The 18,178-nt window shown below is 34.1% G+C and overlaps 1 protein-coding gene across 2 annotated transcripts; it reads left to right on the forward strand.

Annotated features, from left to right (window-relative positions):
- Nucleotides 1–252: 252 nt before the first annotated feature.
- Nucleotides 253–18,169, forward strand: LOC120342971 (uncharacterized). 2 transcript variants are annotated; one of them, XM_039412032.2, is made up of 19 exons: nucleotides 253–2,281; nucleotides 3,688–7,292; nucleotides 7,534–7,657; nucleotides 8,500–9,933; nucleotides 10,336–10,480; nucleotides 10,553–10,694; nucleotides 10,787–10,891; nucleotides 10,968–11,059; nucleotides 11,845–11,910; nucleotides 12,005–12,152; nucleotides 12,531–12,681; nucleotides 13,306–13,396; nucleotides 13,484–13,561; nucleotides 14,019–14,235; nucleotides 14,777–14,966; nucleotides 15,621–15,738; nucleotides 16,133–16,308; nucleotides 16,410–17,025; nucleotides 17,211–18,169. In XM_039412032.2, the coding sequence occupies exons 2-19, from the start codon at nucleotides 7,170–7,172 to the stop codon at nucleotides 17,482–17,484; spliced, it is 4,290 nt and encodes a 1,429-aa protein (XP_039267966.2). In that variant the 5' UTR covers nucleotides 253–2,281; nucleotides 3,688–7,169; the 3' UTR covers nucleotides 17,485–18,169. The 2 variants fall into 2 exon arrangements, with proteins under 2 accessions (XP_039267966.2, XP_039267965.2); XM_039412031.2 differs by having other exon boundaries at nucleotides 255–2,281; nucleotides 13,481–13,561.
- The last annotated feature ends 9 nt before the right edge of the window (nucleotides 18,170–18,178 follow it).

Genomic DNA, 18,178 nt, shown 5'->3' on the forward strand with positions numbered 1-18,178 from the left:
GTTGAGAGTATATGGTCAATTGCGAGTCCTTACTTTCGGCCCTGCGTAGCCCCACATAAGGAAGCTTATGATATTCGAGAAATATTTTTGATGATACACTGTTTCTTTGTTTATGTAGGAATGCGCAAACTGATTATGAGACATCAACCAAATGTAGATAAGGTACAATTTACAAGCACACACTGATAAGTCAATACTCAATAAATAGATTTAATTTCTAACATACATGCCATTAAATATTGATGGGAGAAATTCCAACCCAGTATAAAAACATCAAGGCACCGTATATTACTCAATATCAACCATGACCGTGCTCTATGGAAAACAATTGCTGATGGGATGGATGTATTGATTTCCCAAATGCATCTAAGAACGGTAACTTTTTATACAACAACATTATGATTCGTATATGCACCATTACAAAACTTTGTGAAGATCATATCATAAATAAAAAGATTTGATAAATTATAACTGAAGTCACTTTTGGACATGTTATAGTGAATACCACTTTGACTAATTTAGAGGTGAGAAGTATCATGATTATATTAAATTTGTAAAGCATTTTCTAATAGAATATGGTTTGTAATGAAATATCAAATAATTTAAAATCCCCCCCATATGATTAATACGGTAAAGAATAAATAGATAATGACACAAAATCAACGCAATGGTTCTAAATATGTACTCAAGACATCATCAATGCAGCTTTAATACACAGTATCAAAATTCATTGTCAAGTCAAGAATGGCAATTCATATAGGGATATTCATAAATTAAATTTTTATAAGTTTAATTTTATAGTAACATGGCTTGAAATAAATAATGTTAGCATGCTAAACACACACAAGTTCTCAAATATTCATGTGATTTATCCAATAAAAATGTGAAGGACAGTTTTAATAAAATTTTAATGTATATGACTTCATTAATTTGTTCTGGAGCACAAATGAAAACAGTTTGTAATTGAGTGCTTGGCATAATACTATTATTGTACAAAAGTACAGCACGAGTCTTGTGCAAATAAGCGCATGCACGAGTCTCTGACATTTGGTTCTGTGTGGACTATGTACAAATATTTCTCATAAAAAGTTTTTGAACAATATTTTTCTTTGTAAAACTTTATTGAATATGTGTGTGGTGCTGGTTCTTGTAAATAAATCGAAGGGAAACAAGCTTTTTTTGAGGAATAATCGTTCACAACCTCATTTGTGAGATTAAAACATGTATGGTGCTGGTTTAAACTATGACAAACAGCAATTATGAATGCAAATCTTTAATTTCATTTAGAAGCGCATCAAAAATGACTAAATTTCAATAGACGATTTATTTATTTCATGAATACCGAATTTCAGTTTGACTTTATATTAACATAGCTAATATTAAAATATTTAGCTTGGTAAACATTCGCCAGTTTCAGTCATTCAACTGATCATATAAATGAAGTTGAGGTATATAACTAATTTGATATCATTTTCATACAGGAACAAATAGGGAGAATAAATATATATGCCGGAGTGCTCTGTAAAAGTTGGAAATTATTCAAATTTTATTATTGTCTGTTATCCCTTATCCATGCTCTTTATATATTTGAATAATTCAATAAATGAAAATCATTTTCAATCAATGAAATGCCTTTGATGAGCTAATGCCTTACTAATATTTTTCATAAATTAATAATTTGATGCTATACAACTTTTATAAATATTGCTTTAATTTAGAGTGAGGTGCTAATGAGAAATTTGATCAGAAAACTGTGTGGAAGCTTGAAAGAAACCTGTGCAACAGTGCACAACTGAGCTGTAAATTAAAAAAATATTTCACTCCCTTCTTGTCCCGGAATTGAATATATTATAGGGGTGTTATACTGCAAGCTTGTGAATTGAAATGATGACACTGTTTCAATGTTTATCAAGTATTTTAGATGATACAGATTGAAACCCAATGCAAAGCTTTCTATAGAACAAACACTGAGAAATAATCAATTTGCGGAGGGAGGGTAGTTGACGTATTGTATCAGCACGCAGCATCAGCCAATCAGAAGAGCGAAACAGGCTCATCACGAGGAGGCAATATACCGCGTTCCGCGACCGCCAGAATTCTGCTTCGAGTCGATGTATAATGAACGGCCTCGACTTTTTGCTGACAGCATTCTGTTTTCGGTGAAATTTCCAAGGAGTGGTGTGAGATATTCTTTCGATATTTCGTACACGGGATGTATTGCATCTAGTTGACACACAGGCAAAGTTTCGCACTCGCAGCTAAAACGGAACCCCCTAAAAGGGTAAGTAATACGTGACTAACATTGATAAATGGGTGTTGTCGGCCGCCATTACGGTTCAAGACGTGGCCGCTCTCTCGTATGTCATCACGTGATATGTTGTTTCTTCATTGTTCAATGAACGTGGGCTCCCTTGAATTTTCAGTTATAATATTTTCTTGAATGTTAGCGATATATTTTTGTGTTGTATTTTTATTTTCATATTGTTTTATATTATAGTGGCTAACTTACATAAATTTTATTTCTGTTTTGAGCATTATGTTGTATCAATTGACCTAAACTTTCGTATTGGTGCAATGGGAACACTGTTTAGCGAATCATCGTGCACATGCTTGCATTGTTTTGGTTCCAATTCCCGATGATCCCGCTTTGCTTACTTTACTTATATACCGTACTACAGAGCGGATAACCGTGTCATAGCGCTCTGCAATTCTGGTAATCTGTTACCAGAACTTTTCACTATTGCCTTCATGTGTTTATGCATGTTTTAGTTTATACAGTTATACATATTTATACAGTAACTTTACAGTAATTGTATAAACTTACTTCATTGAAATAGATAATAAGGTGTCAGGTTTATTTAAAGCATCATTGTTTGCCGAAGATTGAAATTATTAACTGTTATTTGCTTTCTGTAAGATTGTTCACGTTAAGATTGTTTAGCTTGGAGTGGGCTATTGTGAAGAAATTGTTTATTTTCGTAGGGCTTGGTGTAACACAAGCTTAAGTGTTAGGAATTCGCTTGCCACTGCACTTCTGGTTACCTTGCGTGGGTTCGCAAGTTCGAAACATGTGAGGGATAATTATGTGTGGCAGGATTGCTTAGGGTTGTTCATGTAATCCAACTAATCCCATACCTGTCTTAGACTGGTCAACGGACGAGAGGCCATGGTTCGCCATACGATTAAGCATTCTTATCACCTTTCTCTCCCAGGGGATAAATATATAAATCTCATCCTAACTTTGTAGAATGGAATTATAGCATAAATTGACATGTTTGAAGTTGTTATGGTTTTTACATTTGAACAACCCCCTAGCTTCTGTATTGGTAGATGTTCAAATTTATTTGAGAAATGATGTGCTGGAACTTTATGACATAGATATAATATTATTACAGTACAGCACACTATCCAAATTCCAAGATGACGTTTTTAGATTGCGCTTCTTTGTAGTATTTTGCGCAACTTCATTTTACTGTATTTTTACCAATATTGAGGGACAACAATGTCCAGACGTGTCTCAAAGGAGAGATGTCTGATCATCTGTAAAATGGGTTTCTCTGAAACGAGACAATGTCGCTCGATCTGTATAGTGTGTCGTACTGTAATACGGTCCTGTACTCGATGGCAACTGGATTGCCCGGGGTTATTGTCTTTGTTTAACTACTTCCTTACTTTTTCTCACTCCAGTAAATGAAAATGACATCGACTGAAAGGCCAGAATCTTAGAATAGTTGAGAAGAATTGCTAACTGCAAATGATACTATTGAATTGGGCTAATTTGGCTGGTTGTGCGAAATGTGCTTTGAGCATAATCCTGAAGATTAACTTACATCAAAACCAGTTATTTATCATAAGTGTGTGTGTGTATGACTAAACTATTGATTGTTTTTTGTGTATGTAATAGTTCTAATCATTATGCCTTCCCTTGACTGATGACCATTTCATGGTGAATATAATTGTGAGCTATTTTAAGAAGTGCGGATATAGTTTATTGGTTTTTGTATGTTGTGCTGAATGTATTAGTGTATTTTGTCATAATTAGGGCAATTGATTAAAAATATGCTATTACCCAATATGTTGTTTCACATTGTATTTTGGTTATGTTTATTTACTTAGTTTCGGGCCATAGGTAATTAAAATTTGAATGTTGGTCGATCATATTTACAGCACTTTATTTGCTGTTGACTTTTAAAGCATGTTGTTTGTGTAAATTATATTCACATCTCTTCAACTGTTCGCTGTTTTTATATCGAGTAATATCAGATGTTTCTTATCTGTTTACATGCAGTTATAGCCTAACCGTTTGACAAATTCCATCACATAGTGTTTACTGTAAACTTGTGGTCTTTTGAATCCACAAAATCCTATTTTGAATAACCGAATTCAAAATATTTGTTTAATAGGGTTTTGTGGTTAGGCTATTTAATTATTTTCTATTGTGTGTATCAGTGAATATATACCTCATTCATATAAAATATCATATTGGCTAAATGTTTAATAAGCTATTTTTATCATTTTTGTTTTTTTGCGGTTGGAGATCCAATTTTTTTCTGGAAACTATATAGGCTATCTTGGTTTTTCTCAACCAATATTGGACTAAATCAAAATACTTTTCACTCTCATACTATTTTTATCAGTATAAATCACAAATGTTACAAAATAATAATACAATGACTACAATGTATTGTGTATGTTCATATGCTGCACCATTGGTTTTAGTCATAGTCTCCTTCATTTCCCATCCGTGCTTTAATCCATTTCCCAACATTGAATCTCTCCCATAGCCTATTCACAAAAACTTCAGTAACTCATTTATTCAATCTTCAATGTATTCTTAGTTAACGGTCAAGTCGGAACCACTTTTTACAGTTAGTAGTATAATAGTTTACAATGTTTGCATAAATAAGTATTATAGTGATAATAAACAACTAAGGAATATTAGTAAAACAACATCAAATACATAGCCGAATTCCTCAAAAAGGAAAAATTTCCTTGAGAGGCATTAATCTAATCTAGTAGTTTGGTCCTACTTGAGTATGCTTGATTGAAAATCATTAGTAATGAACTTGTCAAATTTGGCAACACTTTTTTTCTGTATGGCACTCATTGGAATACTTCAATTGTACATACAGAAAGTTGTTTGCTGTGTGTTTACTCAATAATTATTACATCATTATCTACATATAGAGCGAAACTTTCAACATCAACTAAACAGTTAAAAACAACTTTCAGTTTGAAGTAATGCTAATTACTCATACTTGAATATGGCATGAACATGTGGATATCCCAAATTCAATAATTTTCTGCAGTTACTAGTCATATCATTACATCTTGGCGCATTTAGAACGTAAAGGTAATATGCATTTCTTATGTCTTACAGTATAATTATTTCCAATGTGGTCTAGATTTAGAGTAGTATTCAGGTATTCATATAATCAATAATAAGAGAATTCATAAAACAGAGAGATTAGCAGAGATATCTTACACAAAAGCATGCTTCACAAATCTTTTGTTTGACATCTTATTCATCTGCCCTGGCCAAATTGTTACTATCAATTTCTCTGTCACTGCAGACTTCACTTCATTGGGGATGAGAATCTCCCTAATTCCCTGTTTTAGTTATCGAGTTAGCAAAGAATGAATATAGTAAATAAAAAAAATAGAATTTTGTGACGCATTCACATATTATTTTTAGGTCGGATGGTAAATACATTACATTTTTTTGTAGATGTTTCTTATTTTGTGACCAAAGTAACTGCATTTCCCTAATTGTGGGAAATGGGTGCTGCACAATTTTTGCCACAATAATAGTAACAAATAAAAGTAATTTAAATATCTACTTTTCTGTTCCACTTTGTTGAAAAATCAATGTGTTATTTTTGACCAAACAGAAAAGCCTTTCTCCTTATTTTTTGTGTTTCTATTAAGTGTTATTAGCGGCTATTTTTCTGCCCCAGAAGCTGTTAAATTATGTGTGGACCATGCATATAATTAATATGTATTGATAGTTGTTTGGGTTATATTGAAGCATTTCCAATGACGCTTGAAGGTCGGCTGCTGTCACAGTGTTCCCCGTCGGAAATCTCATGTCTGAATAATTAATCCCGGTCTTGGGCGGGAATATAAATTCAAAATATAATTGTATTCTTATTAGTAAATGATTTTTACCAATAATCTTGGTACGGCGGCTTTAACTGCACGTTTTGGCCGATGTTTGTTTTTATCAAGGTATCACAACCCTTGCGGCGACGTACTACGGGAAAGTGTGTTCGATCGGCGGCATATTTTTGTTGCATCACCGCCGCGTAATTTATTCTACCACGCTTTTGTTCCCTCGTGTTTATCGTTGCCGCAACGTTTTAGTTTTAATTTCGTTCCATTTCCGACGTGTTGCGTAGTTTGTAATATTGTTAAAAAAACATTGCATAAATTTTACAATCGGTCATATTTAGTTGCGATATCGAGCTTGGCTGCTCATATTTTTTCATGTATATTAACAACGCTTTCAGCTACAATTTTGAACGGCAACATACACAAATACGTACGTGCACATAAGGTTATTTTTAGTTTCTATTTTTCGGTGGCATCCGCTTCTGTTGCGTGACGTGGTATAGCGACGGTATTCGACTTCAGATGTTGTCTGGCTTGCCGCATTATCTAAAATGTTTCCGGTTTTAATATGCCTTGGATTTTAGGGAGTTTTGCACTGCGGAAGTGTCACACAGGGAGTTTGGAGTGTGCGTTTTTCAACTAAAAAGCACTTACTCCCATCGCCTGATAGACGATAAATTATTTAATTGCTGATACAAAGACGGCGATTTTTTTTTATCTTTTGCTGTGAAGCGCCATCCATCCATCATGTCGGTACTTGTTGCAATTTATGCAATTTAGACAAGATGACACATGACTGAGCTATGCCAGCAATATATGGATATATAACCCAAGATATAGATATAAAACCCTTTTATTTTGGGTAGTCTTCCTGCAGTATTGTAACAGTGTTTAAAGACTACTCTTTTAGTGGGTTGCAAATTTTTGCATTTTGTAATGGTCCACATTTTATTGTTGTTTTGCAGTATTGTTAGTAATAATTATGTTACATATGAAAAAAGTAATTTACTGATTGTAAGGCTTGTTGTTCGAATCCGTTTGTATTTGGAGGATGACGGATGGACAGATCTGCTAGTGGTGGAATGGCCCCGGCCCTTCAGTCTAGCAATCATCACTCAACTGACTATCTTGATCATGAGCAAGAGACAACTGTTGTTCAAGAAGTGAAAACTCATGAAAAGGTAAATTGCAGCAGCTAAATCTAAATTTTTGTTTGGATTGAATGCAAGTGAATCGGGGTGTAGTGTAGTTATATGATTCCTCCTGCAATAGTGGATGGTCAAAATGTTAATAATTTTTGTGGATTCGTTTGTATGTTATCACCAGTTAGAACATGACCATTTTCAGATTTTAAATGACCGTATACATATTAACACAATCTAATACGCTCACTTATCCTGTCTTTATTGTCATGTACTGAAGGTTAACGGGACTGCTTTTAATAAAATCCCTGCAAGAATCGAGAATCCTTTGAAGTGTCCAGAAGAACCTCATTTATTGGCAGATGCATGTGAGGACTCCACAATCAGCAAAGCAATTGTAGAAGGTATGGGTTATATGGTCTTATTAGTAGCATGAAAATAGATTTAGGACATTGTAACCAGCAGCCACCGTTATCCCTTGCAACACCAGGAAATGTGTGGTAAAGCATTCTCAAATAAAATCTTCAAAATTGAAAAAGTTGTTATTATTGTCTTCTTGAATTGTTTCAATTGTCACAGTCTTTTTTGAATGTAGTTTTAATTAAAACCAGCTATGTTGTTAATACTTCAATCAAATGTTAATGTTTGTGAAGATTATTTTGAGTACCTTATACAATAAAGATATTTTAAATGTGCTGCAAATATATAGTGAATACACAGATGCTGGTTTAGTTGAATCATCTACTCACCCATCTCTATAATACAACTTGTTGCCAATATCCTGTCAAATAATCATATCTATTCTCCATAAAGGAGTAAAAAATCACTGTAAAATGATTAATGACAAAGTTTATTTAAAAAATGATGAAGTTGTTACAACATAGTTATCTCCATCTGTAGAATTTTTACACAATCTGTATTATCAAAACAAGGTAATTGTATAGGAACTAATTCTGATAAACAACATTCAGATGTTTATTGATTGACAATTAAAATACATGATTTAAAAAAGTTCTTCTACTTTGACTTGAATGAGATCCGCATCTTTGGGCCTGTGTTCATCCTGTAATATCTTACCTGTATATACACTATTTTAATGCCATTCTGTACCTTCATATCTTAGTTGGTTTTGCTTCCAAGTATTATACAATATGGAAATAGCATAGTTTCATACAAATTTTGAATTATACGTTACCCAGAAGACTCATCATTGAGTAATTTATTTTTGTCTTTTGTTTACACACAGGTTCCGATATGATTGTAACTGAACCCTGCATTTTAACTGGACTTAAGGATTCTCTCCCTGTAGTATCTTTGTCTTCTGTGCATCTTGGACAGGGAGATGGAGTGCTCGTGAACAGTATCAATCATAATGGTTGGGGGGATTGCAAGAAGCGTGCTGGAGGTATCTTACAAGAAAACAATGTTTCCTGCAATAATCATGAAATGGGAGATAAAACACACAAAACTAATAAAACTACCCATGATGAAAGTTTAGTGGCATTAGGTGATAATATTAATAACCATACAAGTGGAGATGAAAGTGAAAACCACCCAAATGGTAAAATAAAAACAGCTCAAATGAATCACAATTTATTGCTACCACAAAACTCGGTGCTACAGTCTAAGCTTGCAACTATACCACCACTTATTTCACCAGTTGCAACCATGGTTACTTATAGCACAGTAGCACCAATTACAAATACATCTTCAACCTCTAGTGACTTTTATACAAAATATGAAGACAGCATGAATACGAACGATACAGAAAACTGTACAAATATGCCTGAAAAACTGGCAAAAAATGTTGAAGCAGATACTAACATTCTGATGGCAGAAGTTAGCAAATCACCAACACTTGTGTCACAGGAGAGTAATCAGGCCACTACAGACTCTATGCCTCAGTTAACACAGGAATTAAAATACACAGATTTGTTGAACAGTGACTTATCTAAAATTAACATGTCACAAAAACTCGCACATACTTTGCAAGAATTAGCTGCATCGCTAAAAGGAACTAGTATGCAGCTACAAGCAGATACAGGTGTAGAAAAAATGGAATCCGATATTACCCACACTGTGACTTCTAATTTTCAGGAACCATTGCACCGATCTGTTAAAAGCCTGGATTTCTCAACGAATGAAACAATTACACCGAATGAGAAAGCAATGGCAGCAAAAGAGCAAGAAGCTCGTATCCAAGTCAAAATAAAAACTGCTGTTGAAAACAGTTTAAATTTAGATAAAAAACTCCACTGCCTGAAAAATAAAATTGATTGTCTTCGATTGCAAGATGTAACTTCTCATATCAAGAAAGACTTAGGTAATATATCATTGCACATACAAACATCATCCAGGTCTTGTGATACCGTAAGCACAACGGGTTATATTCACACTGTTTTAACGGAGTCTACTGAGTCTGGTTTAAACTTTTGGAATAAATTACTTGGAAAAAGCCAGTCGAATATTGAAACAAAAGGCACTGCAAAACTTTGTGAAAGTGTAAGAAGGATTTCTGGTTCTTCTGTAAAAAAGGAGCTAAATACGGACGAACAGAAAGTTGTGCCAGATATTTGTGCGATGGATTTGGATCCTATTGTACAACTAACAAGAGTGGAACAAACTGTATCTGACATGAACAAAAAGATTGAAAATATCAAGCAAGCTAAGGCTGGTTCCGGTAAGAATCTGATTATCTTTTCTAAACTGCTTATGGCACACTTTGTTTGACTAGGTTTTTTCTTTGCGATTATACATAATACACTTTTATGTTTTATAAATCCATTCATTATTTCATTTTTGAAATTAGTATGGAAAAGCAGAAATATTCATGCCCAAATTTAACCTGATTCCTGCTTTTAATATATATAAAATTGCAGTAATTAGTATTCAGTATATTCTCATAATATATCATTACAATTATTGTCAGGTGAGTTGCTCTGACTTATTATAAGATTTTGAGCAATGTTTTCTTTGATATTTAATTGTAAACTTTATATAAAATATCCAAACATATGTAAGTTTAGTTCAAACCAACTTCCTACCAAGTTCCATCAATAATCTCAATTGTTCTTGATTTCAGGGATTTTGCGGAAAGAGTTGAAATATATTCGATCACACGTCGATCCTGATGTAACTGATAGTAGCTCTGATGAGGATGTATACGAAGCTTCACAATATAAGAAAACGAAACAAGAATCCAAGGAAGGTTTCAAGCAAACCAAAAAGTAAGTTAATGATGGTTTGTTTTTCGGGTTATAGACTAGTATACAAAAATGAAAATGGTTTTTGTTTTTTAGGGTTCGGAAATCATTCTGCAAGTGGGTAGCTGAAAGGGCTGAAATATCACGAAGGTGGACTTGGCTGCAGTCACGAATATCTTCTTTGGAATTCAGCATTCGCCAACAAGGAGATTTATATACACAGCTTAGGGACGCGAAGGTTTGTCCATTATATGTGAATTCTTAAAATACCTTTGGAAATAATATTTTTATCTTAAAAACTGTTTATCATCAATGAATTTCATGTTACAGGGGCTTGTGCAGCTAGAATTACCTCCCCCACCTGTTTTCAACGTTTACTCTACTGGAATACATTCCGGTACAATTTTGGGTCAAACACCGCCAGTTAATATGATGGTAATTTTTTATATTTTCCAATGACAATAATTTCCATTATCGAGCATATTTGCTGACTGGACTTTTCCTATCACAGAATAAACAAAGGTCTGATGATAGAATAATGCCGGATTTCACACCACCTTGCAGTGTCAACCAGTTGCTAAACAATGTTCAGCAGTCAACTAGGTATGAAATCTTTTCTGATTGTGAAATTTATTTTGGTAAATTGGATTTGGTTTCGTGTATGTTACTCAATTAACGATAATGATGTGAGACTCCTGTTTTTGTTATCAAATTTACATTTATTGGTTGGTTAATTGGATTGGAAGTTGCTTGGTAACTTTTGCTTGGTTTATTTTGGTAAATTGGATTTGGTTTTTGTGTATGTTACTCAATTAACGATAATGATGTGAGACTCCTGTTTTTGTTATCAAATTTACATTTATTGGTTGGTTAATTGGATTGGAAGTTGTTTGGTACAATGGAAGTGAAATGAGTAATAATGCTAGGTTTGAACCGTTAACTGGTGGTCTATTAAATGCGAATGCAATTCAGTTTTAATCTGGTTCAGAGCAAGAATTTGCATTAAATACATGGTACTCCTGTAGGATGTGTACCAGGTTAGGTTTGACCCATAATTTTATTACGATTTTTCTTATTTTAGTTTTATTATGAGTGCCGGAACCGTCCATGTTAGCCAAGTGAATATCCCCTTGCTCATATGTTTCAGTTTCTTTACCCAACTTGATGTAAAATAGGCGAACAAAATTAGTTGGTATATTAGTTGGCTCCATATTGGTACACCTACTTCTGGAGCGCCAAATACATTATATGAAATGACCTGTTTAACTTTTTAAATATATAACCCTGGTATATACTATAACTAATTCAACACCAATCATGGATATCACATACCATCACCATTTGTCCTAAAATGTAATGATTAACTAGCATGTTATCATTTGTTTCAGATTGCTTGACAACTTGTCACCATTGTCTGGGGGATCACCATCTCCAAATCAAACGGCAATAAAAATGTGAGTATGTTACTGTGTACTACATGGTTCAAACATTTGCATCTATCATTAACTTTTATTTTGCAATTCATTTGTGTTATATTTGTTTCAACAGTTCAGAAACAGATGATCAGAAATCAAACGTTGCTTCTCGCTATGAAGACTTCCTCAATTCCTCAGCTCGCACAAGGCAGCTCTGTCTGACGGCTTTCAAGAACAGGAAATTGATAAAACTGTCTCCAGCATGCCTAGTTTCTAATAAGGTATGAAAATTGCTTTTTGCATGTATTATTTTGATATCAATGTCTACTCCAGCAGTTTCCCAACCGAGGGCGAATTACTCTTCAGGTTTGGGGGAGAAAATATTACTTTGTATTTGGTGTAGTTTTACTAATATTATTTAATTAATTAGTAGGATTGTGATAAATATTTTCTAACACATTATAAACCATTTAAATTGCACAAACGACGGTCTTGTGTATCAATAACTAAGGATCTTCTAAATATTAAATCAATAACGGAAACAGTTTTTTATACAAAGTGAGGAAAGAATTGAGAGTCCGAAAATAGCGAGGAATTTATTGAAAGAGATTGAGAACCACAGGTCTATTTAATATTACTGAACCATATAATATTTTTAGCCTTTAAAACCAAAAACTGTTCCAAACGACAGTTCCATAATGTGCATTGCTGGAGACACATCTGGGCAAAGAAAGGAAGACTTTGGATCAATTATTCTAAAAGCAGCACAACATGATCATTCATATCACACGGTCATATCATCTGTGAAAGGTGTGTTTGGTTGATAATATACCATTGTTGCAAAACTAGGGAACGTGGGAATTTATAAAACCTATGCAATTGACAGCAATAGAAATGTTTAGTATTTCTGAGTTTAGTATTTCTGAACTTTCATTTTAGCTATATTTTCTGACTGTACATTAGACACCTACCGGTAATATGAATTACGTGTCTAATGTACAGTCAAAAAAATATAGCCAAATGAGTGTGAAACCCAAAATTAGAAAGTTCAGAATTATATCCTTTTTTACTTAATCATATAAACATAGAATGGTCATGACCATATAATGCTGTTTCAGTTATATCCCAGTTTTTGATCATAGTTTTCCAAGTAGTTATTTTGCCATTATTTAGTGAAGTCTTGATTTATGTCAAATTTATATTACCAATATCTCAGTAAGCAAACGTGAATTGTTTTCCTAATCAGAATGCAGTTGGATATAAATAATCTTTCATATGGACATGGTACTAAAACTTATTTCATGCTCCATTTCTTAGAAACTTGTTCAGATTAGAAACTATTTAACATGCTCAAGTCCTTGCATTTAGTTAAGCATAATTTATAATATTAGTATTTGATATTCTAGTTTTTATAATCAGTGTTATATTTCCCAGATATTCCACTTTCCATATCAATGCTTGCGGTTATGAAGTCGAAACGTAAATGGTGCAAAAAGTCTGGATCATACAGTAGATCTGCATCACTGTAAGTTTCATGCATCTTCTAAGATTTTCTTTTAATTTTGCTGCAAATATATTGATTTTAAGTGTTTTTTGTTGTTATTTTTAGAAGAGCTGAAAGAAAGGAATCAAAGAAACAGAAAAAACGTAACAAAAAGTTGAAACACAAATCTGCAAAGAAACGAGAAAGGTTAACTCCTGGTTTTGAAACCATTTTTTAAAAATATTAGTCATGATTCTAAGCATATAAGATCGAGTAGTGTGTTCACAACTAATGCTCCTTTCTCTCTGCCTATGTGCTAGGGCAGGGGTGTGCAACCTTTAATACAGGGGGGCCAAAATGAAATACAAAAATGCACTTTCCCTGGCCGCACAATTTTTCTTTGTATCGGTGTGCACTGACTGCGTCATTATTGTAGCAAAACTCAAGGACATCTAATGGCAGGCTTGGCTTCCAAAAAATACCAGTTATTGTTTATGAACCACTCAATACAACAATTTTAAGTTTTGTATGTTTGTTATATCATATTAAAATTATTAAATTGACAATCTTTTCCAAGTTGGTATGCCTATTAGATTACTATAGATTTGAGAAAAATTAATTCAGTAAGCAATGTAGAAGTTACAAATTATCCTTTCTTTTACAGATCTAATTCTATGCTGCCCCCCAATCATTTGGATGATTCATCTGATGTGAAAAGAAGGAAGCTCAGTCACATGTCAGACACAAGTAAAAAACGAATGAGGGGGCAATCGTTTGACTCTGATATGGAATCACCTGTTGTTATTGGTGGATTCAATACACATCAGCCATCCAGATCAAGTAGTGGTGCTGCCACCCCAACAGACTTTGGACCAAGCCATGTGAGTTAACGCCAGGTTTTAAGAGTATGTTAATATTTGACACGAAGTGTGGCTGTGAGTTAATTGTTTTGCAAAGTTTTTGTTGTTGGGAAAAAACATTGATTTTCCACATCTTGCTGTTTATTTTATTGGTGCAAGTCTTTTAGCAGTACATATGACATCAAGTACAATTCTTTTAACCTTTAAGCTGTAATTTTGCTGACATTCATGTGGTCACATCAGTCATTAGACCTTTGTGTGCATATATTTGAGCATTGCGCTCATTTTCAAATATTGAAATAAAATAAATTTCAACTCTGAAAAGGTTTTGTTACCGTATTGCACAAATATGTATTCATGGTAATTGATAATTTTCTTTTTGGTAAATTAATTATAATGCTAATATTGAATAATTCGACATATGATTGATTTTTGTATATTGATATTCTCATTCAAAAGAATATTTGGTAATTTATTATTCTAAATAACCTTTAACCCACCCCTATTGCCTGCATATTTGTTAGTAAACACATTCCATAATGTATTAATATGTTGTCTTCAGAATACATACTGGAAGAAAAAGAAATCTTCAGAACAAGCATTTGATATAAATAATATTGTTATTCCTCACGGTTTGAACTCAGCGAGGATTGAAAAATTAGCTTATAAAGAAATTCAAACACCAAGCTGGAAAGTTCTGGAATTCAGTCCCTTGGAGCAAGAAGTTGGAGTCAATTTGTCAATGAATCATGGTATAGAAATTTGTCTATTTATTTTTTATGTATGTATAAAATGATCGGTACTACCGTAGTTGGGAACCAGGTTAGGGTTAGGTCATATTTTAATTCGATTTCATTCTTATTTTAGTTATATTAAGAGTTCGGGGACTGTGTGTTAGCCAAGTGAATATACCCCCTGCCCTCAGGCTTCAGTCCCTTCACAGAACTTGATGTAAAGTAGGTGACCAAAATTAGTTACCACCATATTGGTACACACAATTTTGGAGCGCCAAAAATTCTTATTTTAGTTATATTAAGAGTTCGGGGACTGTGTGTTAGCCAAGTGAATATACCCCCTGCCCTTAGGCTTCAGTCCCTTCACAGAACTTGATGTAAAGTAGGTGACCAAAATTAGTTACCACCATATTGGTACACACAATTTTGGAGCGCCAAAAATTCTGATTTTAGTTATATTAAGAGTTCGGGGACTGTGTGTTAGCCAAGTGAATATACCCCCTGCCCTTAGGCTTCAGTCCCTTCACAGAACTTGATGTAAAGTAGGTGACCAAAATTAGTTACCATCATATTGGTACACACAATTTTGGAGCGCCAAATAATCTTTCTGGAGCCATGAGAGAAACTTCAAACGACAACTTATCTTTATTTGATATTTTCTACTTTACCCAGATGAAGAATATGAAGATATATCTCATTCGGCATTCCAACGAAGACATGACAATCACGAGATAGTTGAGAAGAAGAAGTACATGGCATACATGGAATGGAGTATTTCAAGGAAGGGAAGGTGGGTTCACTACATTTTGTGATTGGTAACAATTTTTTTATGTTCATCACACAAAACAAAGTGATTCCGTGTTTTTGTTTTTATGATTCAAAATTGAATGAAATCAGCACCATTGGCTCATCTTACAATGTTGAAACTGTTGCTGTCTCGAAATGAGTTTATCATCATAATATGTTGAATCCTGTTTTTGCTTGTCAATTTTGTCATAACTGCATTCATAGCAAATTATTGCTAATCATTGGAAGTCCAATTTATCTGCTTATTCAAGTTATCTAGGAAAGGATCCTATCTATAAGGAAAAAGCCTAATATCTATTTAAAATATTCTATTTCTAACCCTTCTTCCAGCATTCAAGTTTTTTTAATGCAGACATCCTAAACTTTTTCCTCTACAGAGGATCAAGAATGAGTAACATTCGTGGACCTGGTGAGGATGAACCAAACTCTCCTACATCTGCAGGTCAGGATGCAGGTCCAATGTCTTTTTCTTCTGAGCAATTTTCTTCAAATGTGACAGGTTCGGCATATCTTCCATCGCCTGCTAATCCGCTCAGTCCCTCAGCTAAGCCAGGTATGTTTTTCTTTAGAATAAGTTATTTTTGAATACCATTTGCATTATTTTTTTTCAGGATATTTGCAAACTGTTTTTTTTTATTAATTTTTTACCTTTAGTCGGAGTTACTACCAGAAGAATGTCAACTGATCACAATCCAAGTCGACCATCCACCCCGCTGTCGAGCACCGTCTTGACAACACAAGGGAACAATGATACCTCACTCAGTCATAGTTATTCCTCTCCCATTCTGTCTGGCTGGCAAGATGGTTTTGGGCCTCGCAGGAACTCTCATGAACATGCATTGTCAGTAAACCGAACTCTATCTGAAGGAGCCAACTCTAAGCTTCTGTCCGAGGGTGCCCAGGCATGGGAGAAAAGACCATTTCCTCTTATAGAGGAAGATATTAGAATGCTGAGTGATATAGACTTTGCTCTGCAGAAACTTCAAAGCGAAGGTTGGAATGGTGATGCAGGTCATTCCAATGTAGTTTCTTGTCAGGAAAACGATAAACGACAACTCATCACCAGGCACAGCAGTAGTGATAAAGCTCACCAGTCGTCAACATTTGATCACACAACATTGTCACACGAGGCTGTTCGGGATCACAATCACAAGTCAATGAAACGAAGAAGAACTGATTCTCGAGCTTCTTCTCTTGCATCTCATGATGTTGATGATGGAGCGAGGCATAGTGATGCTTCAACAGCTTCTGCTTCATCGACTGCTCGGCGGTGAGTTCGTGAATTACTCTAGTGTTTCACTAAGAGATGCCTCTTTCGTGATGTTACAAAATCTAAGTCTTGTTAGTCTGAGACTTGTTACTTGCTTACAATCTAATTTACAAGTAAAGGAATATATTTGAAATCATGAACAGCTTACATTTGGACCTGTTTGCTAATTCTGATTATTTTTACAGCCGAAAGACTGGACATCGTAGCCGAAATCACACGTCATCACAACGAAATGAAAATGGTTTACGACGAACAGCTGTGTCATCAAGAACTCTGAAAGCTAAACACAATTACATACATACCAGACTCTCAGAAACTGATGATTCATCTTCAGATTCTGACACTGACTCTCCCTCTTCTGATGACACGTTAACTTCATATGATGACGCTGGACATCTTGTTGATGATTATGCTGACCCAGAGTGGGAATTTAACCCCAGGCAAAGAGATCGCCGGTGATTCAGTTTCCAATTAGCGATAATAGCTGGATGATATGTTCCATGTTGTTATATGTGCATTCTTTTGAAATTTTCTGTCTGACCACCGTTTTTAGAATGTTGGTTATTGTACAGCTTGGAAACTTCTGGGATGCATCAATATTAAGTGCCACAGTTTAGCCATCTTTTGTTAGTTTTCTTGTTTTTTCCATTTCTTTTTACAAATGTGTGATGTGTTAGTCTGATCAAACTAACCCGTTGGGTTGGATGTCCATACAATTAAGAATCTTTTGGCGCAATTTTAAAAGATAATGTTTGTTGTGGATTGAATGTGTTGCTGCAACTTTCTGAATACAATTTTTCACTGTCTTCTACATGTAGATTTCATGGTTAACTAATGTCACAGTTTCAAATTATTTTTGCCCATTTGTCATCTGCCCCATTAGTTAGTAAGTCTTGAAACGTTCATAAATTTTAAATGTTGAAAGCTTTTTTAAAAAAAATTATCTGCCAAATTTAGTAGTGTTTCACATATATGTATATATCATCATACTCTTTGGCAGGTTCGCTGGTAAATTTCTTTCAGGATTTTATTCTCCTTGGCTGTACAAAAACTTTATTCTGTTGTTTTGGCATGGAATCTTTTCTTCTATTCACAAATGTGATATTTTTGTTCCATTCACATTACAATCCTTTGTATTGCTCGGTATGTTGAA

Source organism: Styela clava, chromosome 3, assembly GCF_964204865.1.
Source record: "Styela clava chromosome 3, kaStyClav1.hap1.2, whole genome shotgun sequence".
Lineage (NCBI taxonomy): Eukaryota > Metazoa > Chordata > Ascidiacea > Stolidobranchia > Styelidae > Styela > Styela clava.